This window comes from Alexandromys fortis, unplaced genomic scaffold (genome assembly GCF_014885135.2).
Source record: "Alexandromys fortis isolate MF-2015 unplaced genomic scaffold, M_Fortis_MF-2015_v1.1 scaffold_0, whole genome shotgun sequence".
Classification (NCBI taxonomy): Eukaryota; Metazoa; Chordata; class Mammalia; order Rodentia; family Cricetidae; genus Alexandromys; species Alexandromys fortis.
Window position 1 is genome coordinate 20,190,400 of NW_026067949.1, and position 20,338 is coordinate 20,210,737.

General features: G+C 37.1%; 1 protein-coding gene across 3 annotated transcripts in view; it reads left to right on the forward strand.

Moving 5' to 3' along the window:
* The first annotated feature begins 9,589 nt into the window (after positions 1-9,589).
* The window catches only part of Dthd1 (death domain containing 1), a 52,436-nt gene continuing 41,687 nt past the window's right edge, over positions 9,590-20,338 (forward strand). For 2 of the 3 annotated variants that reach the window (XM_050150251.1, XM_050150252.1), the window contains exons 1-4: positions 9,590-9,964; positions 11,669-12,281; positions 16,516-16,846; positions 19,244-19,423. In XM_050150251.1, coding sequence (XP_050006208.1) covers positions 9,694-9,964; positions 11,669-12,281; positions 16,516-16,846; positions 19,244-19,423 — 1,395 coding nt within the window. In that variant the 5' untranslated portion in view covers positions 9,590-9,693. The remainder of the gene's footprint in view (positions 9,965-11,668; positions 12,282-16,515; positions 16,847-19,243; positions 19,424-20,338) is intronic. The other variant, XM_050150253.1, reaches the window with a different exon arrangement.

Sequence of the window (20,338 nt, forward strand, 5' to 3'; positions counted from 1 at the left end):
AGAGAAATGACACGGAAAGGACACTTCTTCCGTCTGTGACCCAAATAACCCAGATCAGATTTAATTCAATATGGGAATCTGGGATTACAGTGGGGCTGCTATCTGGGTCTACTGTGAAATGCAAATATATCATTAAAAAGTACCAGATTGCCTGTGTCCGAAGAGTCGTTTCTTCCAGAGAATAAAATTAGTTCATTTTTGTTCTCATTTTTTTTTATCCTGAGAAGTTGAAAGAGAAATTATTTAAATTAAATGCAGTTTCCTTGGAATTTTTATAGCTAATTCTGAAATATGAAATGGATGGGTAAATAATCATGTTATTTCTGGAAGTGCTCAAAAATAATGCGAAGAAAAGTATCTTACGATGCCACCTCACTGTGCAGACCTAACGCACAGGCTGACAGGTACCTGAGCAGGCACAGCATAGAAGCCCTAAGAACTGCTGTTGCACGTCATTCTTTAAATATTCAAATAACACCTGCGAGGAATTTTGAACCTGCCAAGATTCGAGTACAAATAGGTTTATGCGGGTGATTTTGGCGGGCGATGCTAGACAGCAAGGAGAAAACAACATGGAAAGTGTGTTGAAATGGAAAAGGGAGTAGGAAACAGGGCCAGAAAAAACACACCAATGATGATAAGTTTGTGTAGGAAAAGTCTTGCCTAAGGTCAAAATGGATTCTCCTCCTCCCCCACAGTGCTTCTCCCTGAGATCTTCAAAGTTCTGAACATAGTGATGAGAGAAAGGGAAAAGAGAGATATGAAACAAAGATTAACCATGTTCTTTTCTGATTTGGGACATGGCCAATAATTTGATAGAGATTACATAGGATGGTAGTTGACTGGCCAAATAGGTGATGAGAACACCAGTTTAAGAAAGGATTAACTGCATCTCTGAGGAGTCAAAGATTTTCCACCTTAAATGAACTTTATTTCTGAAAGACATGGGCACTGCAGTGCGCACAGTATAACTCTCCTGGTCATGAAGAATATGACGGGGTGTTGAGGTGATCCAGCTCATTTCAAATGAAGCTGAGTAGGTTCATATATATCTGACAAGCAGGGTAGTGGGCATCCTATTGCTTTCTTGTTTACCGCAGACAGTTTCATGATGGTAAGTGTGCCCTTAATGCTTATGAACTATCTTGTTGCAAAGGAGATTTTTTTTTTTTTGGCAGTGTGAGGAAATCTTATGTTTATATTTTGTAGTGCAGGGAATCAGATTTCTGATGACAGTTCAACTTTCAAGGGAGGAGTCTTTGAGTATGTCTGGGATTACAGTTTCTAGGCTGTTATGCTGTAGGTAGAAGAGGACTTTTATTGTGATAAGACTTAGGTAACACAAAGGCAAAAATCACCTAGAGGGGACCTGGTGAAATAAGTGAAGTATGTTCAAGTTAAAACATATGAGTCACTTTCTTCCTCGCTTTTGTAGAAAATATCCTGTATTCATTTGTGTCTTTTTTCCCCCCTGGATCTGTTGTTCCAACCCACACTCGTAGCCTGAGAAACATCAACACAAGGAAGGCCAAACAAGCACTCACAACACTGAGACAGCAAAGGACAGTGTGGCAATGCATTGGGCACACCCTCTTGTGAAAATCTGTTTCAGAAAACTTTGGCAGAGGGGAAAGCCATCTAGTTTTCAGTTCACAGGCAAGTTATTTCATGGCTTCACGTGATAGGCCCATGACTGTACAAAGTCAGAGTCTTTACAAACACAACAATGACTCAGGGTGGCAAGGCTGTAATCTGAAGCACTGGCATTCTCTTTGGAGACCATTAATGCCATTGGAAAGGAGATTTGTCAATCAAATCATTGAATACATAACTGCTTGTCAAGTCAAGGATGCCTCCTGCTATGCAGAATAGAATACACCATTGCTTTTTGTTACAATTGGGAACCTGCCCAAGGAGAAGGAAGTTTCAACACTAAACATCTATATGTAAGAAACCATCTCAGAATCATTCACAGTTATAATTGAATGTTAAATGTTGGTGAATTTGCTTAATTGGATGGTAAACATTCATGAATTCACTGACATACAAAGGAATAAAAACATCTCTGTCAACAAGTCTCCTATCATTTTCCAAATTGGGTGACTTGGTTTGAACAAACTATTTTACTTCTGTGTCTCATTAGCATACACAAAATGACAGAAATGAAAGATGTTGGAAATCTATGATTAACTTCTTCCATTACCATTTCTTTTTGGCATGTACACCTACAAAAATGAGTTTCGGGTGTTTTAATTTGCTTTAAAATCACTAGCAAGTAGTCAGTCAGTCACCTTCATAAACCTTTGACTATAATTTTAGGAATTGTGTAAGAAGATTCTTACGTTTATGAAATGTTTCAAAATATTTGATAATATTTATGACATTAAGAGAGATTTTTGTTTGTTTTGTTTTAAAGGTAGATAAAAGGTATGGTAATACTTTAAAAAGAATATGTGGGAGTTTCATGACATTTCATCTTTGTCTGAATCACCAAACAATTGTTGGCTTTGGCTTGTGCCTGGAACTCTATTCAGATGAGGTACTTGGCTCCAGGTCACATTCAATTGCAGATCACTCCACCTCTGAAAGTCTTGTCCAGCCAATTAGATTTTTGTTCACTATTAAACATTTGGCACTGGATTCAAAGCACTTTCAAATGATAATTCTTTTCTTTATAAAGTCAACAGAGTCTACGTTAACTCCTTTGAAGTAATTCCATAGATGTGATATATTATGCCAATGTAAATACCTTGCCAAGAGATCTGTAGGGATGACAAGACTCAATCAAGTTCTTCCATAATGTATGCATATACCTTATGCTTAGAGAGTATAGCCATATCATTTAGAGTGTCGTATAGTATGATAATTCTAAAGGAAAACAGTAGATCACTCAAACTTGTGTTCCTCAAATGCTCAAATGTTTATCAAAGACTACCATGAATACCTGAAACTGGTCAAAGAGAACAACCAAGTTCCATGAATTAAGTGAGGGAAAACTTGCTGTAACGAGCAGTGAGGTGTCTCATCTGATGATCCGATGTGTGCGTTGACAAGGTGTTTTGGAGACCGTTTCATTCTGAATTTGAATGGTATGTAAAATAGGAGACATTTCTGCTTTTTATTGGATGTATCAATGTCTCAATACATTTTTTTTTCATTTGGTGCTGAGAACGGAATTTAAGGCCTTTAGGTAAGTGCTGACCAATGCTTTACCACTGGACTACACTCCATGCCCAATCCTCACTAAGTCTCTGCAGGAAGACCAGACTATAACGAGACTGCAGATGCATTTGTTTGAAAGCAGCCAGCACAGATGCTAGGAGAAAGGTACATGTGGTATTTCATGGATTAGGCAATGATCACATATTACCTGTATTTATATGTGATTATATGGGGATCTTGGTTTTCTCTTGTCTCCACATGATATTGAGGTTCTAATATTTTTTTTTTTATTTTTCAATGTGAGATTGCCAACTTCTAGCTGTGAAAGCCAGAGCAGGATATTGGGGTTATATTAAAATCTTTGGTTTCTCAATGTGAGAATGCCAACTGTTAGCTGTGACTTTCACAGCAGCACCTAGCATACCAGGCAATGCTAGACCAGTCTCAAGAAGTCAAGAGTTGCTTTTCAATTTGTGGCCTTCTTTCCAGAGGCCATCACATTGAAGAGCACTTTTCAAAGCGTGCTTAGGTGTGACACATGTGTGTTTACATGTGCATGGAGCAGAAGTATGTGTGCGTATGTGTATGCACTCATGTATAGAGTCCCAAGACTGACCCCATGTGTCTTCAATGATTGCTCCCCACCTCATTCATTGAGGCAGGATCTCTTAAATAAAACCAGAGATGAATGATGCAGACAGTCTGATTATTTAGATTGTTCCAGAGGTATCTGCCTTCGTTTTTCAGATTTTGAACTCACAGGCATGATGACATCCCCATCTCGCATTTACGTGGGTTCTGTGTGTCCTCACTCTGGTTCTCATGCTTATATGGCAAGGATTTTAACTGCTGTACCATATCCCATTTAAATTATTAAATTTTAATTTTTGTGTTTTGACATATTTTGTCATAAAGTGAAAGCTTCTTTGTGTAATAAGCCCTTTTGCTGTCACATATACCTCCCTATATATACTTATTAGATAAACACTTCCTGGACCCTTCTTAGTAACAGGCTTATAATATTTATTTCAAACAATGATAAATCTTTTTTTTTATCACTTTTGCTTTGTAAATATTAGTCATATCAGTGCTACAGAGTAGACTATAAGTGCACAACCTCCTCAAAAGTTAATTTTATCCTGGCTTCACTATTGTTTTATATGTGAGCTTACCAATAATTACTCTGGAACACATTTATATTTGTTCTGTTTTTTTTTTCACTAGAATTCATATTAATTGGACTACCCCACTAAATCTTTAACTAACATCCTTTCCCTTACCTCTGAGTATCAATCTCTGACTTTTTTCTTTGACTTTTGTACAGGTCTTCTTAACTGGTTTTTTTTTTTCTGATCATATACTAGTCTCAATTTTTTCCATTAATATTTTTAATTTCTGAGTTCTTTCTCAAGAGACATATTTATTATTTTTGCAAAGAAAATAATTTTTGGTTTGATGGGAGATGGTGTACATTTTCCTAGAGTCTGATAAATTTAAGTACCTGGCATTTATAAAATTATAAATTTATAAAATTAAATACCTGGTTGGTATTTTCTTCTTTTCATTGTGTTGGCTCTATTTCTTTCAAATGCTTTATTTGGGCTTCCTTACTTTAGTCGTTAGCTTTAAACTAGAGACTTTTGTAGATGTCTCACCTCTTGGCTATTTCCCCGTATTTAAAAGCGAGGCATGAAATGGACTATTTGCAAGCTTGACATTCACAGGTAGGACCTGAGACTAAGAGACTCATTGTTGGTTGAACAATCTTGTACAGGCTGCGCAGGTTCTGAAGGGCTTGAAGTTGGAGAGGGGCATTGAATGATTCAATCACAGTTGTTTATCTCTTACAGTGCAGAGATGCTATGGCCAAGCCTCTGCATTCTGTCTAGGAGGTTGTAATCATCCATCTACACTCTTAGAGGTGAGCAGAACAACAGAACAGATTCTCGTTATTTAATATTTCTTTAATTGACAGTTCATTTTCTAATGAAAGAAAGAAGAGGGTGTGGATCAGGATGGAGGAAAGGATCTTGGAGGAGTTGGAGGAGAGGAAACCATAATCAGAATCTGTTTTGTGAAAAAGCATGTGTTTTTAATAAAGAAAGAAAGAAAGAAAGAGAAAAAAGAGAGAAATGAGAAGGAAGGAAGGAAGGAAGGAAGGAAGGAAGGAAGGAAGGAAGGAAGGAAGGAAGAAAAAGTAAAGCCTTCAGGTTTTCACTTAGCTCTGTGGTTGGCATGGAATCTCTCACCAAGTTGGTGCTAAAACAAGGTCTTCAGCTTTTCTACTGATGTTCTTTATAGAAAGAATCACAAGTTTCGGTGAGTAGAGAAAAGGTGGTGTCCTGACTATGTGAAACAGATGGTGGGGTCTGGTCCTAGGAATCTGCCTGCTTCAAGCAGTGACAACAAAAACTACCTACTGTCTGTGCTGGGACTTGGTGAGCATCTCTGGTGAATGCCAGCCCGTGTTTCACCATTCATGTTCTTGAGTTTCAATTCTCCTTCACTGTCACATAGTTCACTACTTTCACATGTCTTGGCCTTTGTTGACCTCTTTCTTCTATAGTTCATTTTCTTTTCCTAGTGGAATTTATATATTGTTCTTTCTCCTTTTCTGGGGCTTCAAGGAAGAAGCAGAGTAAAACAAAAAAGAGGAGCATCAAATCTGTCTCTAAAAACCAAAGGTGTTGACTTTGACTGTTACTATTTGATTTATTTACTTACTTTATATTATTTATTTATTTTAATATGCATAATAATGAGATTTATCGGGGCATCTTCATGTCTTCATAAACATACACCATTACTCTTAGTTCTCACTCAAGCTCCTTCCTCACCACCCTCCATCAAGTCCTTCCCTCCTCCATATGGTTATCTTTTTAACATTTTAAAACTAATTTAAAACTAATAAGCACATCGATAATATTTACATTTAGTTTATATTTAAAGTTCTTGGGCTGACATCTGAACTATGCACGACTAGCCATCAATAAACACTTTACTCTTTTCATCCTTTGTTTTGAATTTATCCTACTATTATAGTTTTATTTCTCTACAGAAACTACTAGTAACTATCCTACTTCCTGATTTTATATATGATTGAGTACTTTCATGTACTCTCATCTTTTTCACCTTATATTTTATATGAATTCAAGACCATGAGTTAATTTGTTTCAGGTTAGCGAAATAAAGGATGCTTAGTAGGAAATAAGAAACAGTCTTAATAAACCTCAGCAATGATGCATCTAAAGAAGTGTGAAAACTATTCAGGTGAACTTTTGCAGTTGATTTATTTGGGCGTCTCTACTGTAAATGTCCGGGTTTTTGTGGTCAGCGACATCAATTAATTGACAACAAAATGCATAAGCATGTGGATGCCTGCTTTATCAAGTGCATGCAGCATGAGCTCTGGTAGATTTTATTTTGCAAACATTTCCTATTCTTTAGAAACTAGACAGAAAACAAGTGTAGACCTGAAATGAGCAAGTGGTGCTGGAACTAGGAAAGAAGGTTTCAAGTGTTCTTATCATAACAGAGAAGGTTTTCACACATCTATGAGGAAATACGCATAGACCTATGATCTTGTATTTAATATTGTTTTGTTCAATATTTAAATTATATATGTATAAGGTCTTCTTCAATGCCTTCTATACTCAGGATTCATTCACTACAGATTTACAAAAAAAAAATGCTCAAACATTTGCCAATACTCTTCTGCCATATTTGATATATTTCCAACACAGTCTCGATGATTTTCCTGAACTAACTTGAAAGCTACTAACATAAAATCAATCAAATTCCATTCCACCAAACCTAACGTCCCTCTTATATTTCTTAATACATTTACCAGCTAGGAAGTGACCTAAGTAAAATGGTTTAGTTCTATTCCATTGCCAACAATAGTTTTTTTTTTTTTAATCAGTTACCGGTTAATAAAGAGGTATATAGCCAGCTCTTTCAATTTCTTTCAGTCCATCTGATGGTTTAGTAAACTCTATGTACTCTACTTCAAATCCAATCTGCTTTCAAGACATCTGCTTTTGTTGCTTGCCTTTAATGTAGACCCTGAAGCCTCCCAACAATTAAATCTATGACATCAGGGCCATCTGTGACGTGCAGCACCGATTGATCATTTTTGTTACTTGGTTCAGAATATGTAACCTCTCCCTTCTATTCACAAAACCAAATTCTGATTTCACTAGTCTCTCCACAATTCTGGATGCAAGGTTTCCCATCCCTCTTGACTAAACTTTCCCTTAAAGCCATACCTGTCTACTCCTATCCCACTCTGTAATTTCTCATACCCATTCTTTCGATAAGGTAGTTTCTAATCAAAAACTGCCTTTCCTTGTGTTTTATAGTCTGCTAATCCTTAGGTTCCTAATCTGAATACCACCATCAGTTAAGCTTTAATGTTTTGTATCTAGCTTTCAACAGTCTGTATTGTAATTGTTTATTCATGCATCTGCCTCTCATGAATGGCCTGAAATCAGGGCTCGCAGTACATACTGAAGAAAGATTTTCAGATTTGGTCTTGAATAAAAGCCATTTGTATATGATCTGTGAGATTATATATGCATTTTAGAACTGAGCCAAAAGAGCAGGGTAAGATACAAACCAGCATGCCTTAAAATCTGAAAATAGTGCGCAACACTTTAATGTAATCTTTGCTATGATGTGGTTTAAAATTTCAAAAAAAAAAAGACAGTTTCACTGGAAAATAAGACTTAATTTGTAATTTTTAAAAATGAAAATAAGATTGCATCATTTCTTGGCTCTCTTTTCTCCAAGTCTTTTACCACATGTGCCCTCTCTCCCTCCCAAATTTGCAGCTCCATCTTCCTCAATTATTGTTGTCTTTCCTGTGTGTACAGGTGTGTGTGTGGGGGGGGGTCTATGCGCACATACAAACACCGAAGTGTATAGATGCAACTTCTCGAATCCATTTAGTGTTGCTTATATGTATATGATTTCAGTGTTGACACTTTGGTATTGGATAGCTAATGAGGGTGACAATTTCTCCCTCTCTCAGCAATTATTACTTATCTTAAAGGGAGATGCATTCTGGAGCCCCAGCTCTTTTGTGTTTTTTTTTTTTTTCCTTGCCCTTTGGAATCTATGAACCATGGCAGTTTGTGCAGGCTACAGGTCTGAGCCTTCATTCTTCGCTCTTCATTCCCTGGGACTGTTTTCCCCAGTGGTTCACATATCCTGAGTGATGCCCTACTCATTTGTAGAAGTCATCCTTTCTACACTTGGGGTGAAATGATACTGCTGGTGGGAGGAAAACATTCTAGGCCCCTTCGGAAAGGTTTTCTTTCCATCCAGGGCCTCTAGGGAACATGTGTTGTTTTTAAACTCACAGACCCTTCTCCCTTGGTTGTGTGTTCTCTTATCTTAGAAAAGGGAGTGTTGGAGGAGAGGAGGCAGTCAGTTCGCAGTACACCTCAGCCTCCCCTGTATCATGCTTTGCAGTGCAAAGATCCCATGGATAATGTGCCAACTGGACAGGCTCACGGTGAGAACATGCTACATCCGAATTTTAATTATAGTGGTAGTAAACACTCCTTGGCAGCTCAGAGGAAGCCAATCTTCAAGGATGCTTTCTCTTTGTAAAGAAGCACTTGACACAATTAGAGAGAAATTATCAAAGGGAAGAGCGGAGACCAAGCTCCTATCACAATCTTGATGTACGCTTACCTATAAGAAAGTAGTAATTATACTTACTAAACCATGGTACTTAGGCTACGCTCCAGCAGAGGAAAGCTTTTTCTTTTAACTCTCACTGTGATTGTTTGTGACTATGTCTCACTATGGAACTCTGACTGGTCTTGAACTTGAAGCAATCATCCTGCCCATAACTCCAAAATACTGTGATTAGAATCATAAGTCACCATGCTGGACCTCTTTTGACTCTTTATTTTAATTTTAAATATTTGCACATGTCTGCAAGTTAAAAAGACCCCACGTGTAGCTACATCCAGTTCCAATAAATTATAATTTTAAAACTAATCTTATGTATCTAGATCTTATTTCTATATATCAAAATAAATTTAAAGCAAACATATTTTTAATTAAAAAGTATTTATAAAAATATACACATAAATTTTATTATCAGTATTGTAATAAAATAGAAAAGAAAAAATAATAGTTTACTTTCATTGTAAAGTTGATCTTCAACCTGGGATATATATTTTGCTACTGCAAAAATGAAAGAGCATGTGGGGTTTCTATAGCATATTTAATTTGTAAATTTTACATGGACATATGATTATGGGAGCTAACTCTATCCCGGTGATTAATCTATTGTGTACACAATAGCACTTGGGCTCAGGAACGCCCCTCTTCTGGTCACCTAGGAACTTCTCATTCGTCAACAACAAGACAAATAAATTCTTAGGTTGCAGAAGAGGCTAGCTGACTTGGATCATCTCCGAGATTTTAGGAGAAATAACCGTTGCCAAGTTCGAATGTGCTAAACCTTTAGGTTTTCTTGGCAGGAGACAAATATATTATTTTTGGAGCTTAGAAATGGATACAGAAGACATGGGCTTAGGTAAATTAGGGCAAATATTGAAGCAGATTTGGAGACAAAACCAAATGTTAAAGCAGGCGCTCCTGGGTGATAATCTCTGTGAGGTGGCTGGTGGAGCCACTTGGGTAGCCACAGTGATCTTTTTGGGCCAAGGGCTCAATGAAGCCCTTTTTCAACTGTTGGAACACATAGCGGGGACCCTTCAGTCCACCTGCCAGCAGCTGTACATATTACTTGGCAAGGATAATCAGCATATCTGGAGACAAGGTAAGTAGTTTATTTTGTTTGCTTGGGTATACACTTTCTTTTGAAATGCTCATCTGGTCAGTATTTAAGAGGAGCTATGTATAGAAACTCAATGAAAGTAGAATCTGCTGAGAAGAGACTGCTGCCATTATAGAGAAAGTAGGGGAAGGCCATATTTCACAGGATTCAGATGCTCCTCCTGCTTGGAGCACAGATGAAGTGTTTTCAGCTTTCTCTGGTAGCTGGATCACATTTTGAGGAAGGGAATTTAGACTCTGCTGGGAAATAGTGCTATTTAAACTGACACCTCAATGACGAACTGGAGTCATGCAACTGGAAATTCAGGGGCTTTGTCTGTTATTTGCAAGACTCAAGTCTTAGAGGTAGGAAAGTTCAGGACTAATTAAAGCAGAAGAGGCAGTTTTTCTAAATTGGAATAGCATGTTCTAACTCCAGAGTCATTTGAGCCTAGTCCTATTAATTACAAAAACACTGGAAAGACTGGATGAGCTAGAAGAAACTGGATGCCTACACACTGAAGGCTGGATGTAAATTTTTGGGAATATGACCAGATGTGTGTGTGTGTGCTAAAAAGTACAGTAAGTATGGAGAAAGCAGCATCAGAAGAATATGATCGTAATAGCAATGTTTTCAGAATATCTAGGTGGCATTATGAAATGCAGCTCTCAGACATCTAGTGTCACAGTGAACAGACAGTCCTCATCAGACAGGAATCCCAAGCAGACAATACAAAGGATAAACAGTGAACCTCAGAGAATCTGTCCCAAACCTGTGTGAACCCAGGATCAGCAGCAGGAGCTCAGGACCAGTCAGTCTCTAGAGGGATTGAACACAGTCCTAGACAAGTCAAGGCAAGTAGTCAGGTACCAAAAGGGATGAGTTCAAAATAAACACGGGATCTCAGATGCAAGACAAAGACAAAGTTGTCAGAACTGCAGTGCAGAGGCAAGCTCAGACTAGTGCAAGGTGATTTGGTGACAGTGAGATGTGTGGACATCAGTTACAGACTCCCAGCTCAGAGACGAGAGGATGGAAAGGTCCAGCCAGAAAGAAGCTTGAGAAGCAAGCTGCAAAGATGAGAGCTTGGGATGAACTCGAGATGGAGTGACAAGTGGAGTGACTCAGCTATTGATGATGCTTCGGCTTAGAGCAAAGCAGTTTGTCATAGTTTGGGTGTCATTGATTAGCCACTGCAAGATCCAGTCAGAGAATAATATGGTCAAAGTTACTCTTTGAATGAACAATTTGACATATTTTAATAATCACATGCTCAGTAGGGGGAGGATTGAATTTCTCGCCAAAATACAGCATCTGTGTCATCATAAATAACACAGCTGTTGCTTTGCTGCTGTTAACCTGTCTTGGGGTGTTCAGATAAATTTATGTTTGATATTTGAAATGGAAAATTGATGTTGTATAGTATTTCCAAGGCAAACAAACAACTGTCAAATATACCAAATCATTGAGGAGTTGTTGTTTTCATTCTATTTGGGAGTATGCTCATTTTTTTTTAAATAAAGTTCAAGCATACTCGTGGGTATAAAGGGTCAGTTTCACATTTTGGCTACTATGTTTAAAGCAGAGATTGCTTCCTTCTAGTTATATAAGTGTTAAAAGCTGGCAAAGTGTGCAAATATTTCCCTCGCCTGGGCAGAAGAGTAATTTGACTTAGTTTTTACTTTTTCTTTGTGTGTACATGTGCAGAAATTATTGCTTTCATAGACTTCCTCATGAAAATGAATGAACATTTGGGGAACACTGCCATGCTTCTACGAAGAGAAGAAAAAGAGATGTGTAATTTATGCAGCATGCATGAGGACCGTACTCCACAGCAGACAATATCGGCCATTCAAGACACCAAAGCAACAGACATTGCTCCAAGAAGGGAACGAAATGTCATGGAAACAGCCACTGTTTCTCCTGCAAATGCAGGGGAAAGTCATTACACAAACCAGGTCCAGTTAAAAGAAAATAAAACTCAGATATATTCTGAATTAGGGGAAAACGAAAACAATGCATCATTGAGTGGAAATGTAATAGGGCAAGGAGAGTCACAGAGCACAGTGTTCCCAGATAATGCAGAAAATGAAGATGAAAAACAAATAGAACACATGACTGCTGAGAACATAGATGGCAACAAGGGAGACATTCATGATGTAATCCAGACACCAGCAAGAGACACGCGAGAGATCTCAGAAAGCCAAGGAGAAGAGATTACCACATCCCCAACAGCATGGGATGTCTCCAGTAAGGACGGGAAGAGTCTTCATAATGAGTCAGAGAGTCTAAAACAAAAGAATAACATAATGGAAAAGGAGTAAGTAAAGGCACCATGAGAAAGGCTTATATATGCCGATTGCTACTTTTATTTCTGTTGTTCCTAAATGCCTTCATCCTGCTGCTATGACAAACTACCACACACTGGTTTATTTTGAGTGCAAGAAACTAATGTCTTGCAGTTCTAGAGGAAGGGAGACAAACAAGGCACTGGAGATTCAGTATCAACTGACAGATCACTGACTCCCAGACAGTGCCTTCTTATTGTGTTCTCAAATGGTGTGAACCAGCTTCAAGGGACTGACCATCTTCAAGGCCCTTTCTTTATTAATGACACTAATCCCATCCGTGAGAATTGTGCTATGACCTAATTAGGTCCCTCAAAGGCCCTGTGTCCTAACACAGTTCCCTGTGGGATAAAATCTCAACATATTAGATATGAGGGAATACGCAATGAAGTTTCATAATTTTGGGTCATGTCTCTAAAAGTTGCTGTAAACTAGTGAGTCAGGTTAAAACCACCCCACAGAGATGTATGTAGCTGCTATTGCTAATATTACTCTGTTCTTCATAGTTTCAGGAAACATTCAAATCAAGTGGTGTTCTAGTGAAGAAAATTAGTTATGATAGTAGTTCAAAACAATTGTTCAGAACATGAACACTTTTCTAAACAAAGTTCAATTTTAATAGAAAAAAGAGAATTTCAGAATATTAAAAGAATTAAAAGACAATTTGCTAACATGATTATGTAACCAATAAATACATATGTCATAACTACAAAATACATAATATGGATATCTTCAATATAATTGTCGTCAGTCTTTAAACTCTGTCTTCAGCGCTCCAGGGGATTTGTGGGTAGGGTTTTCAGGATTCTTAAAGGCAAATGTGATGCTCATACCTATTTAGCTCAGAAAATTTTCAGGAGTCTTTTGTTTTTTCTTCCTAAATTCTTTAAAAGCCCGTGGAATAAAACGGGGAACAAGACTGATGTATTTTATGAACTATCTTCCCCCTCCCAACTGTAAGGCAACAATTATTCTTGATTTGTATAAATTGATATTTTCTAATTATGTTTTACCATATAAATACAACATCTTCCTTAGCAATGTGTTATAGTGGGAAGATATTTAGGGAGCAGGAAAAAAATTCATTTTTATTTGCTGTCTCCTTATGAGTCAGCTTTTCATCACTGGGCAGCTTGTGTTTTCCCTTTCTTTCTTTTTATCTGTGTGTTTGTTCTTTGGTCTCAGTTTCTCACTTATAAGAGTACTTTCTCCTTCCGTGGAGCATTTGATAGCAAATGAGACAATCACAGAGGGGCCTAGCGTCGAGTCACTCAGCCATATTTCACACTAAGCTTAATGTTAGCATATTATTTGACGTAATGCCGAGCTACTTTCACAGTCCTATCCCTCCTCGTTTCTGTTCTCCCTGGATCCATAACACGCGGCTGATCCACTATATAGATGCACAGCACCGTTCCCAGGAAAACATCACCGTCTGTATGTTCTTCAGCGAGTACTTAGCTTACACTGACCATGGGACGTTATAAAAAAAAAAAGGGAAAGAAAAGAAAGTAGTGTATCCACAGCAAAGAGAATTTAATGAGTTCTATAGATGAATCTCTCAATGCATACAGACCTGCGTGGTTTGCAAGAATTATTGCCCCTGACAAACAACCTCTAAAATTGTCAATATGTGGTTGCCCATTTCTTTTGAGAAAAACATTGATGTTTCGTTTCCTCCCATTGAGAAATGACTCAAAACACCAGCTAGTGAGTCACTGCCTGCACCACTCCCTCTAACACCTCCTTTAGGTGTTCCCTGGTTAGCGACTTCCTTTGTGGCATTGAACCAAATGTGCTTGGCTTGCATATTTGCGAAGATGACTCTTCATTGCAGTTCCCAGGCTACTAAGCCATCACACACCACACAAAAGTGTATGTGATAAACAAAACCTTGCTTGGGAACGTTTGTGTTTTTTCAACCTTTAGTTTTCCATAAGCCCCATCCTTTGGAGGTAGCTATACTAATGTGTAAACAAAGGAGAAAAGCACATGAGTGTAATCTATTTAATAACAAAACAAGTCACATTTGATTAGGACTATGGACTATTTACTTACATATCTCCTTTACATTTTTATCTGTTATTCGGGAACCACACCTCATAGAGGCTGGCTACACTGAGATTGTTTCTATGACACAGAAGAGAGCATTTCTGAACTTATATGAAGCTGGTTCACTGAATCTTCTGCTGAATAATGCTTTTTCTCAATTATCATTATCTCTACCAAAAACGTTAAGCAGATCAGCATGCTGGAGATCTTTTTCTAAGTTCAGAATTGCTTACATCAGCAAACAACCTCTATGAGTTAAATGTTGTATTACATTTCTTTATGAGAATGTAAGTTGTATTTAATAGTAAACTTCAAGTTGTACTAGCAGTAAACAAAAAGCAGCTAAAATTTATTAGTGTATAACTGAAAAAAATAATGCTGTGATGACATAGATGCTGGCATCTATCTTCAACATTGCCTTTGTTCTCATTATTTCTCTAATGTGAAATAAATATCATCAAGAAGAGAACTCCAAGTTGATGATATTAACAAAGAGATCAAATCGTTATTGAATATCCATTAGTATTAAAGAGGTTTAAAATAATATATCTCATTCAAACTTCCCAAGATCGTAGATTAGATATTGGTGTCAAGTTGCAGTGGATAGAGTAGTCAGTACTTAGGAAAGATTTGAAAAAGGCATGACAATATTTGAGAGCTTTTACTTCCACACTAAGAATGCATGGAGTCGACTATTAGTTCTAAAACTGAACATCTATGAGATTTGTAGTAAGTTAAAAATTTCAGCCTCAGTTTTTCTATCTGTAAAGTAGTTAAGATAGTAGTAATTGACACGGAAGCTATACAAATGAAGATAAAACTTTGTATTTCAAACCTTACCAACAGAAAGCATTAAACTACTGACTATTCTGAGTGGTTGTGATATTTATAGGCAAACAAATAGGAGATGCCTGCTCTCAAATTTGAATTCAAATTAATAAGACTCTAAAAATCTTTGCAAAGATGATGTTGAGGGAAAAAATAGTTACAATAAACTTTTCAAATGATAATCTGAGGATTAGAAATAATCTATTCCTATTTAATAGGACTAATGTACAAAAAATTAAATAAATATCACTATTTTATCTAGTGTACCTGGAAAATTTCTGTACTTCATCTTCATTACTTATTCTTGAGGCAGTAGGAGTCATACAGATCCCTGGTAGGCAGGAAGACAGGCAAATAAATAAGAGATTTTAGGTACATAAGTGTACTTTAGATGTAAGCATTTAAGATAGGCAACTTCCTCATTCCTCTTCCTCTCCAAGTCAAGGACTTGCTGACCTTTTTCCCTACAAAAGGAACTGTTCAGAATTTTTGGATCTCCCAGGAGAGGTGGGGAGTCAGGGGTGAACCTGTGAAAGGGAGCAGGTAGCTTTTCTTCTTTGTCTGGGTTATTCAGGGTCTGTCAATAAGCCAAACTAGCCAGTTCTTAGGAAGAAAGCGAATCCACCCCACCCTTAATCGTATAGAGTCTGAATATGTTCTGCACTGTTTTTAATCCTCTCTCTGTGTGTCTTTATCTCTCTGTCTCTCCTTTTGTCTTTCTCTGTCTGACTGCCTCCCCCGCACCCCCCGTGGTTCTGGTGCGTGCACGTGTATGTGTACTTTTGCTTTCAGTAAAACTGGATGACTGCTGGGACTTCTCTCTTATCTGTTTTTCACTTTCAAATCATCAGAAAAAGAATCTATTCGTGCAATATTAGAGGACTTACCCATAAAGGCATCACTCTCCACAGTTACATTTATTTCTTTAAAAAACATAACTTATTTTTCACTTTATTATAGAATAAATAATAGTGAGGAATAAAGCAATAACTCCGATAATAAAATTAGTCAATAGCAATTATGGCTTATCTTTTTAGCCAATATAGTCAATACAGTATAGATAGCTTCCTTACAATGTGAGGGTATAGTTCTCTATAATTACTGTAGAATAACACATTTAACACAAAGCTTTCCTGTGAAGTAGATTATCATTTTCACCCCATATTAGAGGAAATTGTGGTATTTGAGTACAAAGATTAAAAAAAAAATGGGAGGGCTAAAGTTCACATCAAGCAATGTGCCTCAAACATTGTGACCTTGTGCATTTGCCTATAACGTGCATGAATACAATAGTTGAAAATGAAGCTCACTTTTTTTCGCCTGCAGGTATCTTGACGTGCTGAGTGATGGAGCTGACCCTCAAGTGTCTTGTTACATCACCGCCCCACCGCATGTCCTGCAGCAGGTTGACTGCCACATAGTGAACGGCATGAGTTCCTTTATAGTGAGTGATAACGAAGAGTTGGTCAGCAATGTCGTCACTGTTGAATGCTCCGATAAGGAAAAGAAAATTCCATTCCCAATATGCATTGCGATTCCATTCAAGGCAAACTACAAGGGAAATTACAGAGACATAATGGTGAAAATGTCTGACACAACCTTTCAGTCAAGCTACCTAACTCCAAATTCACTGGAAGGAATGAGGGGTGGTTGTAAGGTCAGTAGGGCCTGAAAGACAACTGCACTTGTTTTTTTTTTTTCTTCTTATAATTCAAAATATTCTGTTGTAGTGTAATAATGAGTCTTCCATTGTATAAGTGTGGACACATTTGTGTTAGAACATTCATGATTTGTTTCCTAAATACCGTCTATGAAGTCCAAACAGTAGAAATTATAGTAATAGAGAATGGGCCTAGGATTCACTCAATAAATATTAATTTTGTCTTCTAAAAAGCAACCAACATCATAGTTTAATTAATTAACTTCATGGTTTATATCAACTTCATAAACATATGTAACATGTTTGACAACTGCCTATACTGAAGCATTAGAATCTTAAGATATTATAGTTTTGGTTTTTATTATTCACAGGTTGGAAGAACATATATAAAATGGAAACACTGTGTATGTGCATGGTTTGATTAATTTATTAAATTTACAAATGGGATTAGTCTAAACACTGAAGAATCTATATTTGGTAGTTATTTGTGGGCAGTAAAGGAAGAAATCTGGTTTCCACATTTGGCTGCAGCGGAACTTAGCTGGATCAAGACACCTCTCTGTGACCCAATTTTTCTATTTGAAAATATTATAGTAATGCCTGCCTGGTAATATGGCAAAAATTAAATAAACAAACCGCTGTGAGTTGTTAATAGGTTTTCACCATTTGAAATGGATTTTATTGTAATATTATTAAGAATATCTATGTCAAAAATTAAAATGTTGCTGAGACAGAACCCAGAATTGCTACATTTAGTATTAGAGAGTTGATGAGGACTCAAGTTAAGGGTTTTCTGTAGGCTACTGAATTTACCTTTAACTAATTACAGTGTTAATCTTTTTTATGCAAATAATATATTCTGTCCTTATGGTTTGTTTACAAATCAAATCTAGGTTATATAGTTAGATAAGAAAGCCACATCTGTTCTCATTATTCGTATTCATCTTATTAGATTTAGACTAGCCGCCTATGAATATGGGAGTCTGATTAGCATTGCTCTAGAGTAGGCTTCTTAATCTTGGCGAGTCTATGTGTCCTTTATAACAAGTACTTTAGAAACGGCTCACAGTACAAGAGCCTTTCCCAGATGGGCTCAAACGATGTTTTGTAAATGAATAATCAAGACACAAGAAAAATTAAGAGGATCATTGTCTACCAAAAACTGTACTTTTCTTTACATAGTAATCTAATGAGAGTTACTGCTAATTTTAGCTCGGGAACATTTGAATTCTGGATTCCTTCCAAAGTTTTATGTGGGTCCTATGACATTTAAACGCTCTAATTCCCAAAAGCCTTTTTAGTTTCCCCAGTATCTGCCAAATGTTGCCTCAGTGCTCAGCAACCACCACTTGTTCCCTGGAGACCTCTTCTTCTCACTACTTTCCCTCTGGCCACTGAAGACAGATCATTGTGCTCGGAATTTTCCCAACCGTGAGATTGGGAAATGTTTCCCTTAGTCAGCTTTCAAATGATAGATTATTTTCCATTGTGAAGAACTCTGAAATGTTTGTGTGTGTGCATGCGCTCTTATCCACTCATGCTGGGTGGAGACTAGCTGGTATTGTGAGAAGCCTGAAGAGAGAAAATTGCTTCTTAGTTTGCCTCCTTGTTTAAAGCATTGGTCGTTGTATACACAGATCATTATATACATAGATCCTTTCATTTCTTTAATGGACTCAGTTCCATTTTGCATGATAAAAACTGATGAGTGCATAGCTAGATATACGATTATTTATTTGAATATAGAAACACCAGAAAGGAGCAGTGTGATACTCTACAGTTGTCTGTTTCAACTGCAGAAAGAAATAGAGACAATAAATTGATTATGGCATCTGAAGATGCTGTGATCTGTCAGAAGGAAGAATTTTTCCAACAACACATTTGCTGATGTTAGAGTAAAATGCTCAAGTGATAAAAATCTTTTCCTTAGAATTCTGTAAAATACCATAGGAAGTTCTAGACAAGATCTACAAATAAAATTTATTCTGTCCAAAAAAAAAAAAGAAGGAAAGAAAAGAAAAGAATATCTAGCCAAAATAGCTAAGATTCCAGAAGTAACTAAAATTTGTGAAGCTGTTATGGCTACCTATTATATGAAGATTTAACTTGTTACAAAACAAATTCATTTCTTTCTCATTTCTCTGTTGAAAAGACCAAGCTTAAGAAAGTCTTAACATCTACTTATCTTTTGCCTCAGGAGAGGGCCATCCACACTCAGTGAATGAGATTCCTTCACACCATGGGGGATTTTATGGGTAGCATACACATATTTTGTTTGTTTTGACAGCCAACAGAATATGTGTTATATATGTATTTCCCAAAAATAATGCTAACTGCTTGCTTGAGGAAAGTGGTTTTTTTTTTTTTTTTTTTTTTTTTTTTTACTCCATATAGGGAGCTTGTGCTGCCGTGAACATTTACAAGTTGGGTATGTTTTCAGTGGTGTCGTGTTTAAAGAAACAGTCTTTCACGGTAACAAAAAAAGGGCTCACTCTGAAGTCAACTGTGGATGCCCGAGTATCCTTCAGTTATCCTGCCGGAGTTTTCAGCTCACCAGTGCTTGTACAACTAAAGGTAAATAGTAAAAAAAGGAAATTAATTCTATCCTGTCTAGTGGGTCAAGCATGGTCCTAAAGATGCAGAGGAAGTAGGTTTCTCCTGTAGCCATAAAGCTCATCTTCTCTTGTACTTGGGCTCATCTATGGTGAGTTGAGTGACACAGTCAACATCTTTACCACATCTGACAGCACATCTCTGCTTCTCTTTGCAAGGCTTTTCCAAATAGTTTTATGTATTACTAGTTTATATTTGTTGGCAAACATTTGATGAATACCTATAAAACAACTACTGACAAATTTGGGGGCACTTCTATAAATCCAGATTTCCAAATGAATTAATAGAGAAAGATAAGAAGCTACTGGCTGACCATGATGATTTCACCCACTAAAACAGTTTACCTGAGCTAATAGGAGCTGACCAACTCCAGCTGGACTGGGAAGGAGCAAGCATAGGACCAAACTAGTGTCTCTGAACGTGGTTGACAGTTGCATGGCTGGGACAGACTGAGGGGACACTGCCAGTGGCACCAGGATTTATTCCTACTGCATGTACTGTCTTTTTGGGATCCTGTTCTCTTCGGAAGTGTACCTTGCTCAGCCTAGATGTAGTAGGGAGGGCCTTGGAGCTTCCACAAAGCAATGTGCCTTACCTTCTCTGAGGATTAGATGGGGTGGGGTGAGAGGGATATGGAGGGAATGAGAGGAGGGGAGGGAATGGGAACTTGGATTGGTATTTTTTTAAAAAAAAATCTAATACATTTTAAAAAAATTAAAAAGAAGGTACTAGTCTGTTTAAATGGTTATTACCTAGAATTTTGGGTTCTATCAACTAAATAAAAATCAGATTTTTTGATACAATGATTTAATGTACACAAACACTATATTCATAACATGCAATACTATATCAATATACATCCCAGAAGATTTATAT